Here is an 18025-nt window from a genome sequence, read left to right on the forward strand (position 1 = left end):
ATACAAAAGTATATATTTGTGAAATAAATTTTTATTAGACTCTTTGAAAATGTATAGTACACCTAGTACTGTACAAGGTTATCCATTTACCATTTTAAAAATAACTGCTGCAGATTGCATATGCCCTTGTCCCTCGGCAAATTTCATGTTTATTCTTTGCAAAGCAAAGATGTTGGTATTTCTTAATCTGTTGCTTTCTCATTAGTTCATTTAGGCCATGGTGACATAGGAATATCAAAATTTGACCAAATAAGATATATGAATGTACGCCCTAGCACAAAAAGTTTGTACCAATTTTTTTTTTTAATTTGAAAAGATAAATTTATTCCAACAAAATGGCAAATAAATCAAATCCACATATGAATGTGTCGAGCGAACGAACAAATTACAAAGCAACTTGTCTGAAACTTTCTCATGTAACTGGAAAGAAAAGAAAGAAAAATATCAATAAAATCATATCATTACGTAAATGCATTCGAGACGCACTTCGAGTCTTGCAACGCTTGAAAACTTCATGACAACAAGTTGCAGCTTTTGCCGACGAAAAGCGCCCCCAGCGGTGGATTAGGAAGTCACCTACGGGACAAATGTGTCATATGACTTCCAACTTCCACCTTGGCGTTGACGTTCGCTGATCACTGCGTCGCACAGGGTCCGCCTAAACACCGACAAGCACCGACAAGAACCGACAAGGACCGTCAAGTGACCGACAAGTTGGATGAAAACCCCTTTTATTCGATGTTTGGGCTTTATAACGTCATTTTCTACGATTGTGGTGAAAATGAACACAATTGACCAAACGGTAACGGCAAACACGGTTAACCGTGTGGCAAACAAGGAAACCCTACCCGGAAGTAGTAGACGCCATCTTGTATGGGATCGTTTGATTTTTCCTCGAAGGGTAATCTAACCACTATCTTTTGTGGTTTCATATCTTAATTAATGTAACAAGGGATTTGGTTTGAGGCCTACTTGATCACTCAACTGTATTATCGAAGAATGCAATAAACTGAACAATTACATATAATCTAGCAACAAAGAGATCTAAAGCTATGACAACTAAGAGATAAAGGTGATGGACCGACAAGTTGAATGAAAACGATTTTTTTTTCGACGTTTCACCTTTTAAACGCCTATTTGTACTATCTCTTTGAGTATCAAAAGATTCGAAAGAACAATTTCGAAAAACAAAAGTATTAAATTCCTGTCGTCATTGTGTCGATGGACGCATTCAGTTCACTTTCAACTTTAGAAATGAAGTCAAAGATGATCACTTGTCGGTCCTTCATAGTAAGGCTAAAAGACCTGCTTCAATACGCGATTTACTTGTCGGCTGATATTTCGTTCTCTTTCTTAAGTGCCGTTGTCAATAGCGTTTATATTCACCAGCATAGTAGAAAATGACATTTCAGAACCAAGACATCGAAAAAGAATGGTTTTAATTCAATTTGTCGGTCACTTGTCGGTCCTTGTCGGTCACTTGTCGGTCCTTGTCGGTCACTTGTCGGTGCTTGTCGGTGTTTAGTATGTCCGGTCTCGGGGGACCGGGTGACCACTGAGGCGGGGACCAGCCAAGGCGTTGACGTCAATCTCGTTCGCCGGTTGAAAACGTAACATAAAGTTTCCTCCGCCGATTTTCAAGCAGAGAGTTGGACCAATAGGGCGCCTAACAGTACAAGAATGGTCAAAATGTATTTACCCATCATGTTTCTACACATGGCGCTAGTTTATTCCCTTGAAGAAGACCTGCATAATCCATTCAACGTTGTATGGGTGCACCAACTTTTAAATGCCCTGAGAAGTTCGGGATACCATTGGATTTTGAAAAGTATCGAATTATTGCAAACAAGAATGAACATTGGAAAGGTGACAAGATTTCTTTATTAGACAAGTACGATTTGGGGTTGTACCCATACTACGACAAAAATGGAACCGCTGTCAATGGTGGAATTCCTCAGGTATCGTAATGTTTCGTGTGTTTGAGAAGCCGTGCGTACCGTGCTGTGTGTTCCCGGTGTCTTCCCACCAGGCCGTATAACGCCGGGAACACACAACACGGTACGCAGGGCTAGTTTAGAGTGGTTAGAGTATACACATTGATACAGTAAGCTTACGCATTTAAACTGATTTATAAAATGTACGACCAGATAAATTCTCAACTTAGAGTATGCAGCAAAAACATCTTTGCGAGTACTACAGTATTGCATATTCAATGGACTACGGCCAGATCATGGGTTTTTTTACACTTCTTTGAAATTGTTGTCCTGCACAGCAGAGGACAGGTCCAGGGAAGTTACAAAAAGTCAAACTGTGAAGGAAAAAGGCAACATGATAGCAAGTGAAACTTCATTCCTGGTGATACAGTGCGAAAGCAAGCTACATTTTTTTTAAAACCTTGGCTTCACACACATTCTTCTAGCACACCTATTGTTCTGCGTGTATACTTACTTATTCACTCCATGCAAACCTTTGTTTTCCATTGAATTTTAAATTACAGTTTAAACAATTTGCTCTCTCTTTACATGTAATCAGGAATGTGCCACCTTTCAACCAAAAGACAAACTTTTAATGCTTTTCTACTTATTATACAAATCATATGGTTTGATGTCTTTGCAAAACCACAATTAAAGCCAACATTTAAGACCACTTGATGAAGAGATAGCTTCATTTTCACTTCATTAATAAATTCACACCTCCAAGCTTTGCTACAGTCTTGCAAATTCCTGCCCAATCAGTAGTGTATGGAAATGGCATAACATCAAGACAATATGTGGCTGGTGTAATCACATGAATAGTCTTTGAATGTACCAGCTAGTAATGACAGGTAGTATTCGACATGAACAATAGAGGACATATCTTGGGTGCCGATCTAATTCAATGTACTAATTTGCATGGACCACGCAGGACTTAAAAAACTAGGCTTTAAAAGTTATTGAAACATGATTCTTAGAATGTATTTTGTGGTTTGGAGGAAAATGAAAGTTTCACACACAAAAACGAGAATATTTGACATTTTAATGAATATGTTATCAACAGCTAGATTACATTTTTGGTTGTGTAACACAAAGGAAATGGGAAGTATACTGGTTTTGTGAAGTGACATTGAAATTCAAATCTGCAGGAAGAGATAGAACAGAATATTTATCTATTGTTGCAACAGAAAGGATGTATGTTTTCCAGATGTGGTGAAACAAAGACTCTAAAAACAGGAAAAATCAAACACTGGAATCTGATTCAGTTTTCATCCTGAGGATCTGGTACAATAAACATTTCATGGTCTATCATCACACATCCCTTATGTTGCAGCAAAAAGATCAATTTTTATGTTTGTCCATGGTTTGATTTTTTGATGTCTCTTTTTTCGCACAATTACAAGTACATGCAAACACCTAAAAGGTGATCACTTTAACCCTTTTCCTGCCAAGTCCATATTTCACCACCAGGTCAAGATGGTTAAAATTAATGAAACACAACATATTCCATATGGTGTATTTTAACATAATACTGTACATTTGAAAGCTGTTGAAAACATAAATACTGTAAACTTGATTTTTTCGGACTAAAGATGCTATAACAGACCAAGCCAAGTGGGTGAAAATTCATCATGTTTTCGCTTAATACCGCTTTTTACTGACTTGGCTGATGGGGAAGTAATACTGTGTGGCAGGAAAAGGGATAAAATTTATTGCAATTTATATGTGAGTTTATCTTTTTCATATACAAGGCTTCATTGTATACCTATATACTTTGCAGTATACCATGTATATTTCACTGTATACCTGACACATATACTTCACAGTATATAGTTCACAGTATACTGTATACTTGACAGTGGTATACCTGTATAATTGATGGTATACCGTATACTTTGCAGCATACCTGTGTGCTTCACCTGTCGATTGGGTACATAACTGTAAACTTCAGGCACTTGGCCAGCAATTTACCTGCTCTAGCTCTGGGCAGGCAGGTTAAATTCCATGCTGATTTCTCATCCCTGCCAATAGCGCCCTCATTTATCTACTGTGTCGGCAAACGAAACAGATAACAAAAGAAAATGTCATTTATATGATGGAGGGTGCATTGTTGTCTTGTTGATGATTCTGAAGGATTTATATGATGTACTAAATGTACTTATCAATTTCTTTTCTCAATCGCAGCTCACCAATCTCACTGAACATTTTGAAAAAGTTGTTGAAGACTTTGGGAAATACTTTCCAGACCCAAATTATTCTGGCTGGATTATAATCGACTGGGAACCGTGGCGACCAATCTGGGAGAGAAATTGGGATGCGAAAATGATTTACAGAAATGCGTCAATATCTTTGGTACAAGAGAGACACAAAGACTGGCCAGATGACCTAATAGAAGAGGTTGCTAAGTTTGAATTTGAAACTGCAGCCAGGAATCTTATTCAAGGAACACTGAATCTGTGCAAGAAATTGCGCCCATATGCATTATTGGGTTTATATGAATTCCCAAAATGTTACAAATTCAGTGGACAGGGCACTTGTTCTGAAGCAGTACAGAAAGAGAATGATGAACAACAGTGGTTATACGATTCAAGTACAGCTCTGTTTCCGTCAATCTATGTGTCATATAAACAAACTGATGCAAAGGACTTTGTTAAGGCAGCACTTACTGAAGCAAAGAGAGTGACACTGAAATCTGAACATTCCAATAAACCAATCTATCCATTTGGTAGATTTAACTACTCGCACACATCCTTCTACTTTACAAATGTGAGTATGCCTGTATAGTGAAGAAGTTATAACTATTTTGCAAATTTCCAAAGTAATTCTGTAGTTGCTCACAATTCTCTCTCTCTCTCTCTCTCTCTCTCTCTCTCTCTCTCTCTCAACGTTACCCCAGAAACTGGATGCCACATAATCTACATCTCAATTCATCGCGCCTCATAATACTAGATCCTCTTTTGACCAAATTCAATTTTCCAATGGTTAACAGCCTATAACCTCATGTGCCATCATCAGGTCAAATTGTTTAAAATAAGTTAGGTGTTATATATTCCAAATGATGCATTTTCATTAAAACTTGAATATTTGGAAGCCTCCTGAGTACCTATAGATGCTCTAAATATGATTTATGCTGACCAAATTATAACAAAGCTAGCCAAGTTGGTGAATATATATGTGTATAAATTTGACTCAATGGAATTTTACTGACTTGGCAGATTGGAAGGTGATACTATCTGGCAGGATTAGGGTTTAATAGGGTAATTTTGCAGCACCAAATTCACACTAGTGATCAAGTCTTGAAGGGATGACATGACAAATTGAATGTAAGTTTAATAGAGATAATAGTTTGAAGTGTATGGTCATCAAGTGTTGAGTATGTCCTTTCAAATAAATTTGACACAGTGCACAGCAATTGAGAAATAGAAAGAAAAAAAATTTAAACCGAAAAATGACAGATTTAACCCTTATCTTGCCAAGTTTATCATCAGGTCAAGTTGCTTAAAACCAGCTTGGCATGTCCCATACATTGCATTGGAGGCTTCAAAAGCATATGTGTCATGTAAACATGATTTTTCGTTACCAAACCTACTGTAAGAATACATACCATATCATGCCAAATGGTATAAAAAGTTTTTGTTTGATATCACTCGCTGACCACTGAACCATGACAGTCAGGTGTTTTCCATATGAAATTTTCTTACAAGAATCTTATAAGAATCTTATATTAACAGATTCTTATAAGATTCTTATTCTTACTAATTTGCATATAAAATACTTATTAAGATTCTTATAAGATTTTATAATAAGAAATCATACAGGCCACTATTACCATGTAGACTTCACTTGTCTATACTAACATTATGACAGCTTCAGGCCTGGACCAGCTCTGAGAGTCAGACAATACTTCTGAACACAATACAGGGAGATCATACATCAATAGCAGTGTTCCCGCTAAGGCTTATTTGCGCGCCAATTGCGCAGTGTCTCCGACTGCTCTCGCAGTGAAATTTCATGTTTTGCGCAACTTTAGTCTCAGTCATTTCGATCGGTAGTTTTGGAAACGATAACTCGGGGTGAAATGTGCGATCTCGGCGTAGATTTTACTTCCGCGTTTCGGGTTTAGCGCCGTTGGTGGCGCAGTTGCCACCAACGTTCATTGTACGTTGTGACGTACCTCAGTAAATTAGCATATACCCCGGTACATGAACGGACCCAGCTGTGAGACAATAATCCGACGTATCTCAACACAGTCCCGGAGGGACCGTGATCTCAAGTTGCGCACCCTCTTGAAACTCAGAGGGAACACTGATCAATAGCCAAAGCCTGCTTTGTGAAGATCTTTTAAGTAAACCATGTCAACTATTACTTTGTGATTGGTATAATGAACTGGTACAGAACATAAAACTTTACATCAAATGATTTAATTTTCAAAATTCAGACAAACAAGAAACATTTATATGAGTGCTATTATTTTGTTTGTGTTTCTGTATTTTGAATTAAATCGATTACTTAATTTATTTCAGGTTGATCTTGAGAATACCATTGGTCAGAGCGTAACGGAGGGCATGGCTGGTTTCGTGTTGTGGGGCGATCACAACGACAGTAACAGTGCACCAACATGTCTTGGTTTGAAGCATTACCTGGACACCATGCTTGGTCCCTATATTGTAAACGTTACAAAATTTGCAAGGAAGTGTAGTGAAGCATATTGTAGTGGTCATGGACGGTGCATCAGAAAAGATGATGATGATTACCATGGAAATGAATCACAAAAGATTGATGAATTACAACTTTTAAAACAGAGGATTTGGTCACAGTACACAGAGAGTGAAATTTATGGAAATATTGTATTCAAGAATAAGAAAGAAACAAAAGTGCAATATTCTTTCACTGAGACCAAATATGGTATCTATGGATGCCAATGTTACTCTGGTTGGCATGGCAACCAATGTGATAAAAGTTAAGGGATGAATTTAAAAAAAAGACATGCTAATTGCAACAAAGCTGTGCAGGTGTGGTAAATGTCATAGCTTTATATCTTATCATCTTTTACACATGAGATTAAATTGCATGCAGAGAGTTATGTAGGTACAATTGTATTGGAGGTGTCATATGGTTGAGTTTATGATATTTTGTCTCTTCTAGAAAAAAGGTCACATGGTTGTCATGTGGTTCACATGAGAAGAGAACAGTTCTGGGTTAATGTGACTCTGGTTTTAGCCAACATTGGTAGTGAATGAGGCTTTAAAGGTATACAGTCACCTGTAATCTAAATATGCCCATATATGGTCAAAGGGGCGTTCCTTGGTATTCAAAATACCCATGTGAGGGCGCTGTTTTTAAAAGCGGCAACCCGCTTTAATCTGTGATTGGTTAGATTTTCTGTTTCCTGGTAACTCTGGCAAAATTGGTGACAGTATACCTTTACACTCTTTCGGGTTGAATGCAGTTCCAGGACATGGATACATAAAAAATATAATGTGGAGGTTGCATGCTTTTGTGGAAGTACATTCAAAAGTCTTCCACAGAGCGAAAAAGTCAGTTCTGACTCAACAAATTTGTAGATTATCAAAAAATTGTGAGCACATTTACTCTTTTTACAGCAGGTCAGTTTTTAATTTTGTATGTTCAGAAGCAATTTAGCAGATGTCAAAATTATGATGTTATGATACCTTGTGTGTAAGGGATTTTATTTTGGTGTTATGGAATTGTTAACAACAACATCAAGTTGATCATTTCAAAAGAAGTGTTGGAGGAGGTTATGATTTTATTATTTTTCCATTTTGAATGTTTTTTCAAATTGAAATGATTGAATGAATTTGATGATAAGCAGGCTGGAAATCATTGGTTAAGAAATTTAAAAAAAAAATATCAATAATTAAATTTGTATTGTGGAATATTATGGGAAACCTACATCTATCATGTCTTGCTCATTGCTTCAAAATGGTAATATGATATTGATATGTTATGTCTGAGCAATCCTGCATCGTCCTGCAGTCAACACTGTCGTCACTATCAGAGGAGGTCAAAGTTGACTTAATGTCAACTGAGGTCAAAGTTGACTACATGATGGTGATTTCAGGTGATTTTATGTAGAAACAAATGAACATGTTTTTGAAATATTGATTGTGACGTACCAAGTATTGGAAGCACTATTACTATAACTTGAAGGAAATGGGAAAAATAGTCTTGTAACTGACAAAATCAGAATGTTTAAATTCACAAAATTCTGAGACAAAAAATTTGAACTTGTGTTGATTAAAGTGATCCAATATAGAATGAGTGATTGGGGTAATTAAACTCTTTGAGCACCAAAGTCAATTTTTGTTGCCTTCATAAAAAATACCAGTCTATTTTTTTCTGAGTTTTTACAAATTTTTGATAAAAAATTGTAGTCAATGAAATATGATATCCTGTTGGTCTGAAACCATCAAAATAAATACAGAAAAAGTCATAAAATTGTAAAATGTTGCACTAAAATTTTGGTGGGAAAAAAGTACAGCACTCAAAGGGAAATATATTATCAACCATAATATACCGACATTATCATCAGGTGAGCTTGGACCAAAGATGACTGACAAATTAAGGCTTCAATTTTTTTGCCAGTGAGCGTTTTAGAAAGTATGCGAGTTTCCACAATATGATAAATTGTTAACCACAATTGTGAATGCCATGAGGGCAGCGGAATCATAAAAAAAATATAATTGTACACATTCAATGATGTTAGTAGGTAGCTTTGCATAGTTTGTGAGAATGGACCTTGAAGCATAATTCTGCAGTCAATAGTTAAACTATTCAACGTGTCATGAAACAAACACTCAGCCTTTTACACAACAAGACTGTATCATTGAGCTTAAAAAACATTTTACAGGTCAAGTTCAAAGTAGAATCATTATCAGCTTTCACTGTGTCATTGAACTTAACATTGAACTATTTCAATATTGGAGGAGGGAACATTATTGAATGTACACCAAGGACTGTATGAATGAGTGCACACATGCACACCTTAGAGTTGAGGTCAACTTCCGTGTGTCATTAAATACCGTATGAATCTATTGAAGTGTGCACTTCTATAGAAGCAGAGGGACCTTGCATTGGTCTATTCAAGGGATCTACTGCACTCTTGATGCTTATAGTCATTGACAACATCAAATAATAGAAACAAGAAGTAGTATTCTTAAATGTGTGGCCTCCTTCCCTTTCACTAGCAGACACTGGTACACCCCTGTTGCTTTAGATAACTTTGTTAATTGACCCATGTATAAAAGGGAAATGAGGAAAGACCTGTCCAAAGACTTGGTATAATATCTCCGTACAGAACCTTGCGCAACCTTGGATTCTACTGACCTTTCAGATCAATTCAGTGTGACTAATACTTTATCCCAAAGTGCTGGACAATTTAAGAACAATGGGTAATTTCAAGATTTGGTGCACTTTTCACAGTTCACAGACAGTGCTAACTAAATTCTGCCTTTTGGATCCTCAAAGAATGTGAATACTTTTTTTCTAAAAGCAGAAAAGCAGTAAAAGGATTTTGTTGCATTTGCTCGGTATCTTTCCATTACTTGATCCCTCCAGGGATGAGACATAGGCTTTTAACTACAAGTCATTTTCTATGACATAGTCCCCACTTGGTTCATGAATGTGGCAACAAATAGTTGTCACATGGCCACATTGGAAGGTATCAGAAAACGGATGTGCAAGTGTATATATGATATAATGAGTAATCCTTGTACTGAGTTTGAAAGAAATCGCTCCAGGCATCTCTGAGAAATTTGCGTGAACGCGTGGACACACAGCTACATGGACATGACCAAATCTATGTCCCCCAAGACTTTGTCTGTGGGGACTAAAAGTTAAAAAATAGCGCCAATGGCACTTGATCACAACTGGCACATTGTGAAACTACTCATAATTAATGAGGTACAATATGTGGCGTCATGCGGTGTCCCATCATACCATATATGAAGGGTGTAGCACTTTGTGTTACTGAGTTATGGACAAATATGTATATTCAGGTCAAATGTCACTGAGGTCATGTGACATTTTGTCAAAAAAAATTGAATTGCTAAGTCATCCCTATATACCAAAAATCAGACCTAGCTCTATTGGCTCGCTCAAAATTAGATATGCACATAATTAATGAGGTACAATATGTGGCGTCATAAGGTGTCCCATCATACCATATATGAAGGGTGTAGCACTTGTGGTTACTGAGTTATGGACAAATATGTATATTTGAGGTCAAAGGTCACCAAGGTCACGGGAGATTTTGTCAAAATATTTTATATATCTGCGTGAACGGAGGGACATGACCCAATCTATAAGGCCCTGGACTTCATCCATGGGGACTAAAAACTGTGTCACTGAATCCTTTTTGCAATATGAATATGATGACAAACTAAATTTTATTTACTTGGCCTTATACATGGGATTCTATAGACAGCTGACTTATACATGGTAGTCTCTGGTGGTGTAAACTAAAAAGTCCTCTAACATGGCCAAATCGATGTGCATCTGTATGGGGTAGGGTACTATCCTTGTGCAAAGTTTGAAAGAAATGACCAGGGCATGTCTGAGATATCTGCGTGAACAGACGGACGGATGCACACACGGACGCAGGCACGCACACACGGACATGACCAAACCTATAAGTCCCCCCGGACGGTGTCCGTGGAGACTAATTAGACAGACCACGAAGTCAATGAGCAACATACAGCTGAAAGACTATTTTTCACATTGCGATTTTAAGCCCATTTTTATGAGAAAAGGGACATGTATATGTATATGGAGAAAACAGCAGAAGACATATTTGTAAATTGTTTGTTAAGTGACAATCATATATGCATCTCTTGAAATTTTGTGGTTATAAGGTATAACAGTAGTGTAAGAATAATGAGGTTAGAATAAGTTAGTAAAGCTAAGTTGACAGTAATTAAGATTACAAAATCTATACACTAAGCTGAGGAAATCTGAATGAAATAAATGTTGAAAAGTAGCAAAGTCATGGTCATCTTTTGTCTAATACCTTGTGTAAGTTCATGAAAGTTACATAAATCTTGCTATAGATTTGTTGCTAATGGGCGATAACTTAGACTGAAAGATTCAGTCGCGTGCGGGCGCTCCGGCGCCACTGCGACCTACGACCCTTTACCACGACTGAAGGCACACTGTTGAAATCCTGTTCTCCAACAAAATTTTGTTGGAACCAATCGTATTACAGAAAGGAGGTAATTGACAGTATGTAGGGTAACAAGACCGCCCACATCGCTCACTCAGTGCGTGATCGTGATTAGCATATTCAAAACTGTCGCCTGGCTTTTGTCCCGCCTATTAGCTTATAGCATGTCTCGTTTGTCAACAAACACGTGTTTTCTCAAACTCGAAGTATTGAAAATCAAACGGCCGAAGCTATACTCATGTTGACGTCTGTGGCTAGCGTTCCGATTTGATCATTATGGCCGATCCGAACAATCGCCGACTCGCATTGCCGAGGCAGTCAGTAAATGTTCTGATGTAGGCCTATATAATATTATGTTGAAAAGAGAGCAAAGAGACGCACTCAAAGAGTTTTTGCGGCGGCAGAGATGTATCCGCTATTTTACCAACAGGGCCCCACGGTATGGGAAATCTATGATTTACACGCTGGCACCCAAAGTTATGGACACACTTACAAAGGCAGGCTCCGCTGTGATGTCCAGACGTCAGTTCCACTGTAGAGTTGCTTCAGTTTCTCGGCGATATCGGTCATTTTCGAAAAGATCGACCTTTTCTTCCGAGAGTCTACAGTCTCTCCGCAGACTGCACATTCTGCTGCGCTCAGCGCGAAAGTAAAAATGTGAAAGAGGCTCCCCACCTTACTATCCAAAATGTTTTTGTGTCGAGTTTGTGTTTGATTCCTTTCAAAAATGTGTTCCTACATTCTTATCCGATTGTTTGTGTTAATAAAAATGTTTGTTTCGCCTCGGATTTTTGTAGGGAAGTTTGGATTAGTGTGTACGGTAATGTTTGTTTGTGTAGAGTTGCTTCAGTTTCTCGATATCGGTACGGTCGTTTTCGAAAAGATCGACCTTTTCTTCCGAGCTCCCCACAGACTGCACATTCTGCTGCGCTCAGCGCGAAAGACGCTATGGAGTTTTTTTTATAGGCGTCAATGGAGCCATACAGACAATTGTATCTACATGTAAGTTTTTTTCTCCGACAAGCGGCTAGCCTATAAAGCTTACACACACGTGTCGTTGTTTTCATCTGCCGAGTAGAGCGATTATGCAATGTCGGCGCTGCCGATGCAGTTGATTGATATTGTTGTCTTGACTACCGTGTGTTCATTATGCCCGTAAACAGCCCACGTGAGCAATATTCAAATTACACTACCATGATTTACATATTTGAAAAGTCTGTGAAGACAGTTGTGGGCGGTACTTTTTTTCTTTGAGTTTGCCGCGGCCAAGTACAGTGTGCCTTCAGTCGTGGTAAAGGGTCGTAGGTCGCAGTGCGCCGGAGCGCCCGCACGCGACTGAATCTTTCAGTCTAGCGATAACTGTGTTTCAGATCATTTGAGAGCAATCCATCCATGACAGGTTTAAATTGTAATATACTTCTATTTAAGGAGAGACACTTCTCAAATAATTTTTTTCCCTGTAATTTCCTGTGAGAACACATGGACATGCGTAGGACTCTATGCTGGTGCTACCTTGCAACTTGTCATGGCATTGTCTAACCTGTTCACCCCAATTTCCTGTAGACAGGTCCACACTCACCATTGATAACAATGGGTTTGGGCCATACCATGGTAGTGAAAGACTGTAACATGTGAGGTCATGGATACTTAATCTCAGGAATGTCAAAGTCTGTATATTGACTCAAGGATGTTTACATAACAAATGCTTAGGGTCATCTCAAAAGTGAGAATCTAAACTGTGAAATATGTTTTTTTTATTGCTTTTGATACCCAAAAGAGCATAGAAATCTCTTATACTTTGAATCAGCCATCCTGCATATTTCTAACATTCATCAAAACCTCATTTCTGTTCCACAACTCATAAAACAGTCCACAATGCAGGATTGGTGTACATTCCAAAACTACATATATGAAAGACCCCTAAAATCAATTAGTTAAAAAGGGGGGTTAGAAATTTCCCAAAACTATCTAACCGGCGCTCCGTTTGGCTCCATTTTTCTGAATTGGAACCTTGGAACCAGTCTATGTATCGGTATCAAATATCAACGCAGTCCGTTCAGCAGTTTTTTACTTTTTGTCGTTTACGGAAATGGACGACATCAAACACCGGTTGAAACCACCTCTATATCACAACTTCCAGTTGTGATAAAAATCACGTATAGCAACTTCCAAATTCACACAAACATCTGACACTCAGCACCTGCACATGAACGGAACAGGCCATACTGACTTTGGCCATAAAACATGGAGCTTTTATTGACAAGGCTGTCAAAAGATAGCAATGCAATATTTGAGAAATATAGTCAGTGTTTATGCTAAAAGGAGTTGATAAAAAAAGCTGTGCCATTGTTTTTATATGTTTTAAGAACAGATCAAAGTTGACCTCTTGGTCAAAAAACACCAAACCAATATTACAGCAACCTTTAAAGAGAAACTCATTCACTTAGACAACAAAGATGAAATATTTGTTTTCCTAAAGTATAGTTACACTCAAATAAATACAAATGAAAAGGTTTTTTGAAGCATTCTGAACATACCGTTCTGATGAATTGTCAAATGTGCTCAGTTAAAAATACACCTGACTGTTCCCATGGGAACAACCATGACTGTTCACAGGGGCCTGGATTTCATATAGAATTGACAAGCAATTACACTCTTTCATTAATGAAACTACATGTACATACCAGGGAAGAAGGATTTAGACTGAATCTGATGGTTAAAATAATATGAAAATAAATGCAAAATTCATAAAATAGTTACAAATTGACACAGCACTTTGATCCTCTGCTTCAATTAAAATTCTGTATCACAGCATACATGATACATTGATGTCCAACAGTTTCACATGGACATGAAAAAGTTCATTTTTACGAGTTTCATTGATGATCATGATCCAGTGTGAACTTAATTTCCAATTTGTGACATAGTCATAAGTTAGAGTGAGAGCAAGTTGGAAGCAAAACCAAACACATAGCACACTGTGTCAGAATTCTGATTTTGTTGTGAGTTCCTTATCTCAGTTTACTTAATAAAATATCTGATATTTTCAATCTGATTGTCTTACATCATTCTGAACAGAAATAACAATTCCAAGAAGACTAATAAAATTAAATCTTCCAACAACTATTTGATTTAATGAGGTAATCTTTCACGGACTGAAACCACCAAACACTACCGGATAAATATACAAATAATCAGTTGTCACAAATTAATGATGAAATAATGCACATACAATTTTGATATATCTGTAATTCATTTTCATGATTTAAGATAACTTACATGTCAATAGATGTTTTGGTTGTATATATTATAGGGCATAAGCTGTAACTGTAAATACTTTATATAAATCATAGACTCTTAACACTTTCCTTAAGTTAAAGTACTGTATATTCTTATGAATCTCTATACTCTTGGGCAAGATATTCTTTTGTATGATTTGTTTGATTCAAACCAGTAATTTTCTTGTTTCTTTGTTGAATTTTTCCTGTTTGTAGTCAATTTGCACGTTCTCCAATTTGAAGTCAATTTGTATCAATTTTGTAATCAATTTGTATCAATTTTGTAGTCTGTTTGTAGTCAATTATGTGTACATTTATCAGTAAATTAAGTAATGGTTCAGAAATTAATTTAGCCACGACAATCATTCCAGAATATATATACATATGCTATGCTATGATTCAATGAAACAGCTATCCTATAACAATGTCAATATCCTGTGACAAACCCTGTATTTCCTAGTTGCATAGCCATAAAGCTATATAGATATTGATATCCTGTGTAAAACCCTGCAATTCATGGTGGCCTATAGCCATCAGTACAGAAATCCTGTTGCCATATTGAGCTATAGATATCAATATCCTATGTTAAAATCCTGTGCGTCTTATTAGTGGCCTAGCCATCAACTACAGAAATCCTGCGGTGTAAGCATAATATAGATCTTATGTTAAAATCCTGTAGTTCTTTATGTATATATCCATACAGCATTGTCATTACCCTATGGTATAACCCTGTATTTCCCTACGGAATAGCTATAAAATCTCTTAATCTATCCATCCACACAGCACTTCATGATAAAAATATGTAACTATAATTGCTATGATATAACCCTGTGCTTTCTGATTTGTAGAATCTTGTGTGCCGCCATATCATACATATGGTAGAACCAATTTCAGCTTGCTTATAATGGCTTAATTGTACATTGTGACTGACACGTAATTGTACAAGTGAGGAGCTGATAAAGTTCCCTGCAGGCTGAGGATGGAGAAACAGAAGCCAGTGTTTGAAACCTGAGAGCATAAATCATGTACACGTCAATTCTCCATATCATATTGTGGTACAATCATCTGATGGCCATTACAGCCATCTTGTGGTGTAAACTGTAGATATCCTATAGCATAACCCTGTATTTCTGAATTCCTTCAATAGTCAGAGTGATATGCTATTATAATGTCACAGTTTTATGGTTGTCATGGCGATCATGGCTACATGCTTCATTAACTGATGGAACTCTCTAAATTCCAAATTTCAAGAAAACATGCAGAAAAGATCTGTACTGATAAAGATGATGACACTACATGTTACAGTCACTAGACAGCTGAAATACTGCCAAGAATTATGAGTCACAAATACTCTATAGCTCCATCATTTGAGTAATGTAATTTTTCTAGGCTGGTCTTTTAACAGTCAAATGAGCAGTTTACAGCTTTGACGGAAAATCAAAGTTCAATGCTAAATGGAAGTTTTGGTGCAAAATACCAAAGTCAGGAGAGGTTTAGACAAACTCTTGTTATACAAAGAGTTTGAATTTGATGGGAGCTAGGATTTCAATTGCTTGCAAGAAAACATAATAACATGCATAATGTATTACCTCACTTCAAGGTATAATGTCATCAAGCTTTGAGCAAGATCAAGAAACACTGTATCATAATAGTTATATGACATCACAACTTTTTAGGAACATGCAAATTACATGTTTGCAAATACATGTAGCACACAGTCTTCAAACCCTGTTATCGATGGTACACATGTCAAAAGAGAATAGATAAGGGTTAACCAAGGTCCCTCTCTGTGGACTGTTGCTTGACTAAACCTGATGTGCAGCTTCATCCAATCTTCTGATAAAAAGTGGTGGGACAATTTGTCTGGCGACAAAATTACACACATGGAAGCACAATTAGCACACGTAAATTGTCATATTTTTACCTCGTGTTGAGCAGACTATCATAACAATGGATGGCAAAACTGATGAATATTAGGCTGAGGGAGCCATATTGCTGTGTGACGCCATCCTAGGGGGCATGCTTATGATTTATCAATGATTTATCATTAAAGTGCCCTCAAAGCAGCAAACATTACCGTAAGGAAAACAGGGCCCACCCTGCAGGTTTGCCAATTTAATTCTCGGAAATAGATGAAAAATGCCAATATGGCTATTTGACAGACATAATTTTATAGTCTTCAAAGATTGAAAACAGTTCAAGCTAGCACAGGCTGCTATTGTTATCAACATTCCAAGAATGGCAAAGACAGTGGACGTGTAAATTTTGAGAAACGTTAAATTGTATCTATGAAATCATGTTTATTCTAAATCAAGTCTAAGATCCCAAAAGGAGTTGCTTATCTGAAAATGTCTGAGTTGCTTATCTAAAATTCGAAATTACTTTTAAGTCTGTGATTGTCACAATCGCTTCTTGATTACTTCCATTCAAAGAAACCAATCTCTTCTAAATCTTTTCTCAGATCAGTGACTTGTTCTTTTGTCATGTTACCCATTGGCATACGAGCAGGTCCAACATTGACACCGCACAGTGCCATCACTGTCTTGTTTATACTGCAGAACGGAACACCTGAAAATATTCAGAGAGAGAGAGTGATATCATTCAATGGTGTTTACTGCCATTATAGGCGTGTTAGGGATGGACCATTAGATCTTTGGAGGTGGGCGGTCACCATCAGATTGAGAACATTTTTGGTAAATTTTTGAAATTTTTTTTCAAGTGAGTCATGATGTTCTTATTTTTTTTCTAAGTAAACTGTCAGATTTACAATTTTTTTTGTTTTCTGATTTTATTTTTTTCTTTAGCAAACAAGTCCGGAGATTTTTTTCCCATTTTCTTGCTTTGAAATTTTTTTTTCTGCTTTTGGCCACTCCCCTCCCAAGATCTAACGGTCCGTCCCTTACTAAATACAGAATAAGCAAGACATTGCCTACAGCCCACAGAAATTCAAATATTTTTGATTCTATACCAATGTTTACTTCTACAACTCGTAGTTGGATTACTCAAGTCATGATTTTTATAGTTTAAATCAAAATATAAAGAGAACTTGAAATTTTTGGTGAATTATTAATTGCCATGGTAAAGGCAAGAGTAATTTCATGAGATTCATCTGTGATTCAAAACTGGGTTTGAAAGTCAACATTTTCCATAATTAAAAAGTCAGCAGAAAGTCATTTAACAAGATTTAAAAGCTAATTTAGGATTCATTTCGCATTCAACGCTATATCTTAAAGTAGGTGGTCTCACAAAATTAAAATCTTTATTTGAATGACTTTCACATTATACTCGACATAAAATTTTTTCATGTAAATTTTGATAGTATATTTTAACTTCGCTCTGATTTCAAAACACATAGAAATGAACAATTGAATGAAAAGTTGCATGTTGGTGATGCTCTGATCATCAGGGTTTAGCGACACCACTTTCCTGGTGATCATGTCGTTTACAGGACCTGGTGTATTTTTTTGTACAGATGGTGATTCAATTGCTGTATACAGACTTACCAGTCTTCAGGTGATTCTTGATCACCGTGACGAATGCTTGACTTCGAAACTGAAAGATTGAAAAATACCACTGGTAAATCAAGGTAAAAA

At 36.9% G+C, this 18025-nt stretch overlaps 2 protein-coding genes across 6 annotated transcripts in view; one reads left to right on the plus strand and one right to left on the minus strand.

Annotated features, from left to right (window-relative positions):
* Nucleotides 1-596: 596 nt before the first annotated feature.
* On the plus strand, nt 597-8432 carry LOC139137669 (hyaluronidase-1-like). Of its 2 annotated transcripts, none has more exons than XM_070705877.1 (3): nt 597-1958; nt 4158-4739; nt 6497-8432. In XM_070705877.1, exons 1-3 carry the CDS (start codon nt 1770-1772, stop codon nt 6935-6937), a joined length of 1212 nt encoding a protein of 403 aa, XP_070561978.1. In that variant the 5' UTR covers nt 597-1769; the 3' UTR covers nt 6938-8432. The 2 variants fall into 2 exon arrangements, with proteins under 2 accessions (XP_070561978.1, XP_070561979.1); XM_070705878.1 differs by having other exon boundaries at nt 1254-1866.
* Nucleotides 8433-13380: 4948 nt separating this feature from the next.
* Nucleotides 13381-18025, minus strand: part of LOC139137670 (N-acetylneuraminate lyase-like) — a 42994-nt gene continuing 38349 nt past the window's right edge. For 3 of the 4 annotated variants that reach the window (XM_070705880.1, XM_070705879.1, XM_070705881.1), the window contains 2 exons: nt 17936-17984; nt 13381-17000 (listed from right to left, as the gene is read on the minus strand). In XM_070705880.1, the coding sequence (XP_070561981.1) occupies nt 16849-17000; nt 17936-17984 (201 nt within the window). In that variant the 3' untranslated portion in view covers nt 13381-16848. The remainder of the gene's footprint in view (nt 17001-17935; nt 17985-18025) is intronic. The other variant, XM_070705883.1, reaches the window with a different exon arrangement.

Source organism: Ptychodera flava, chromosome 7, assembly GCF_041260155.1.
Source record: "Ptychodera flava strain L36383 chromosome 7, AS_Pfla_20210202, whole genome shotgun sequence".
Classification (NCBI taxonomy): Eukaryota; Metazoa; Hemichordata; class Enteropneusta; family Ptychoderidae; genus Ptychodera; species Ptychodera flava.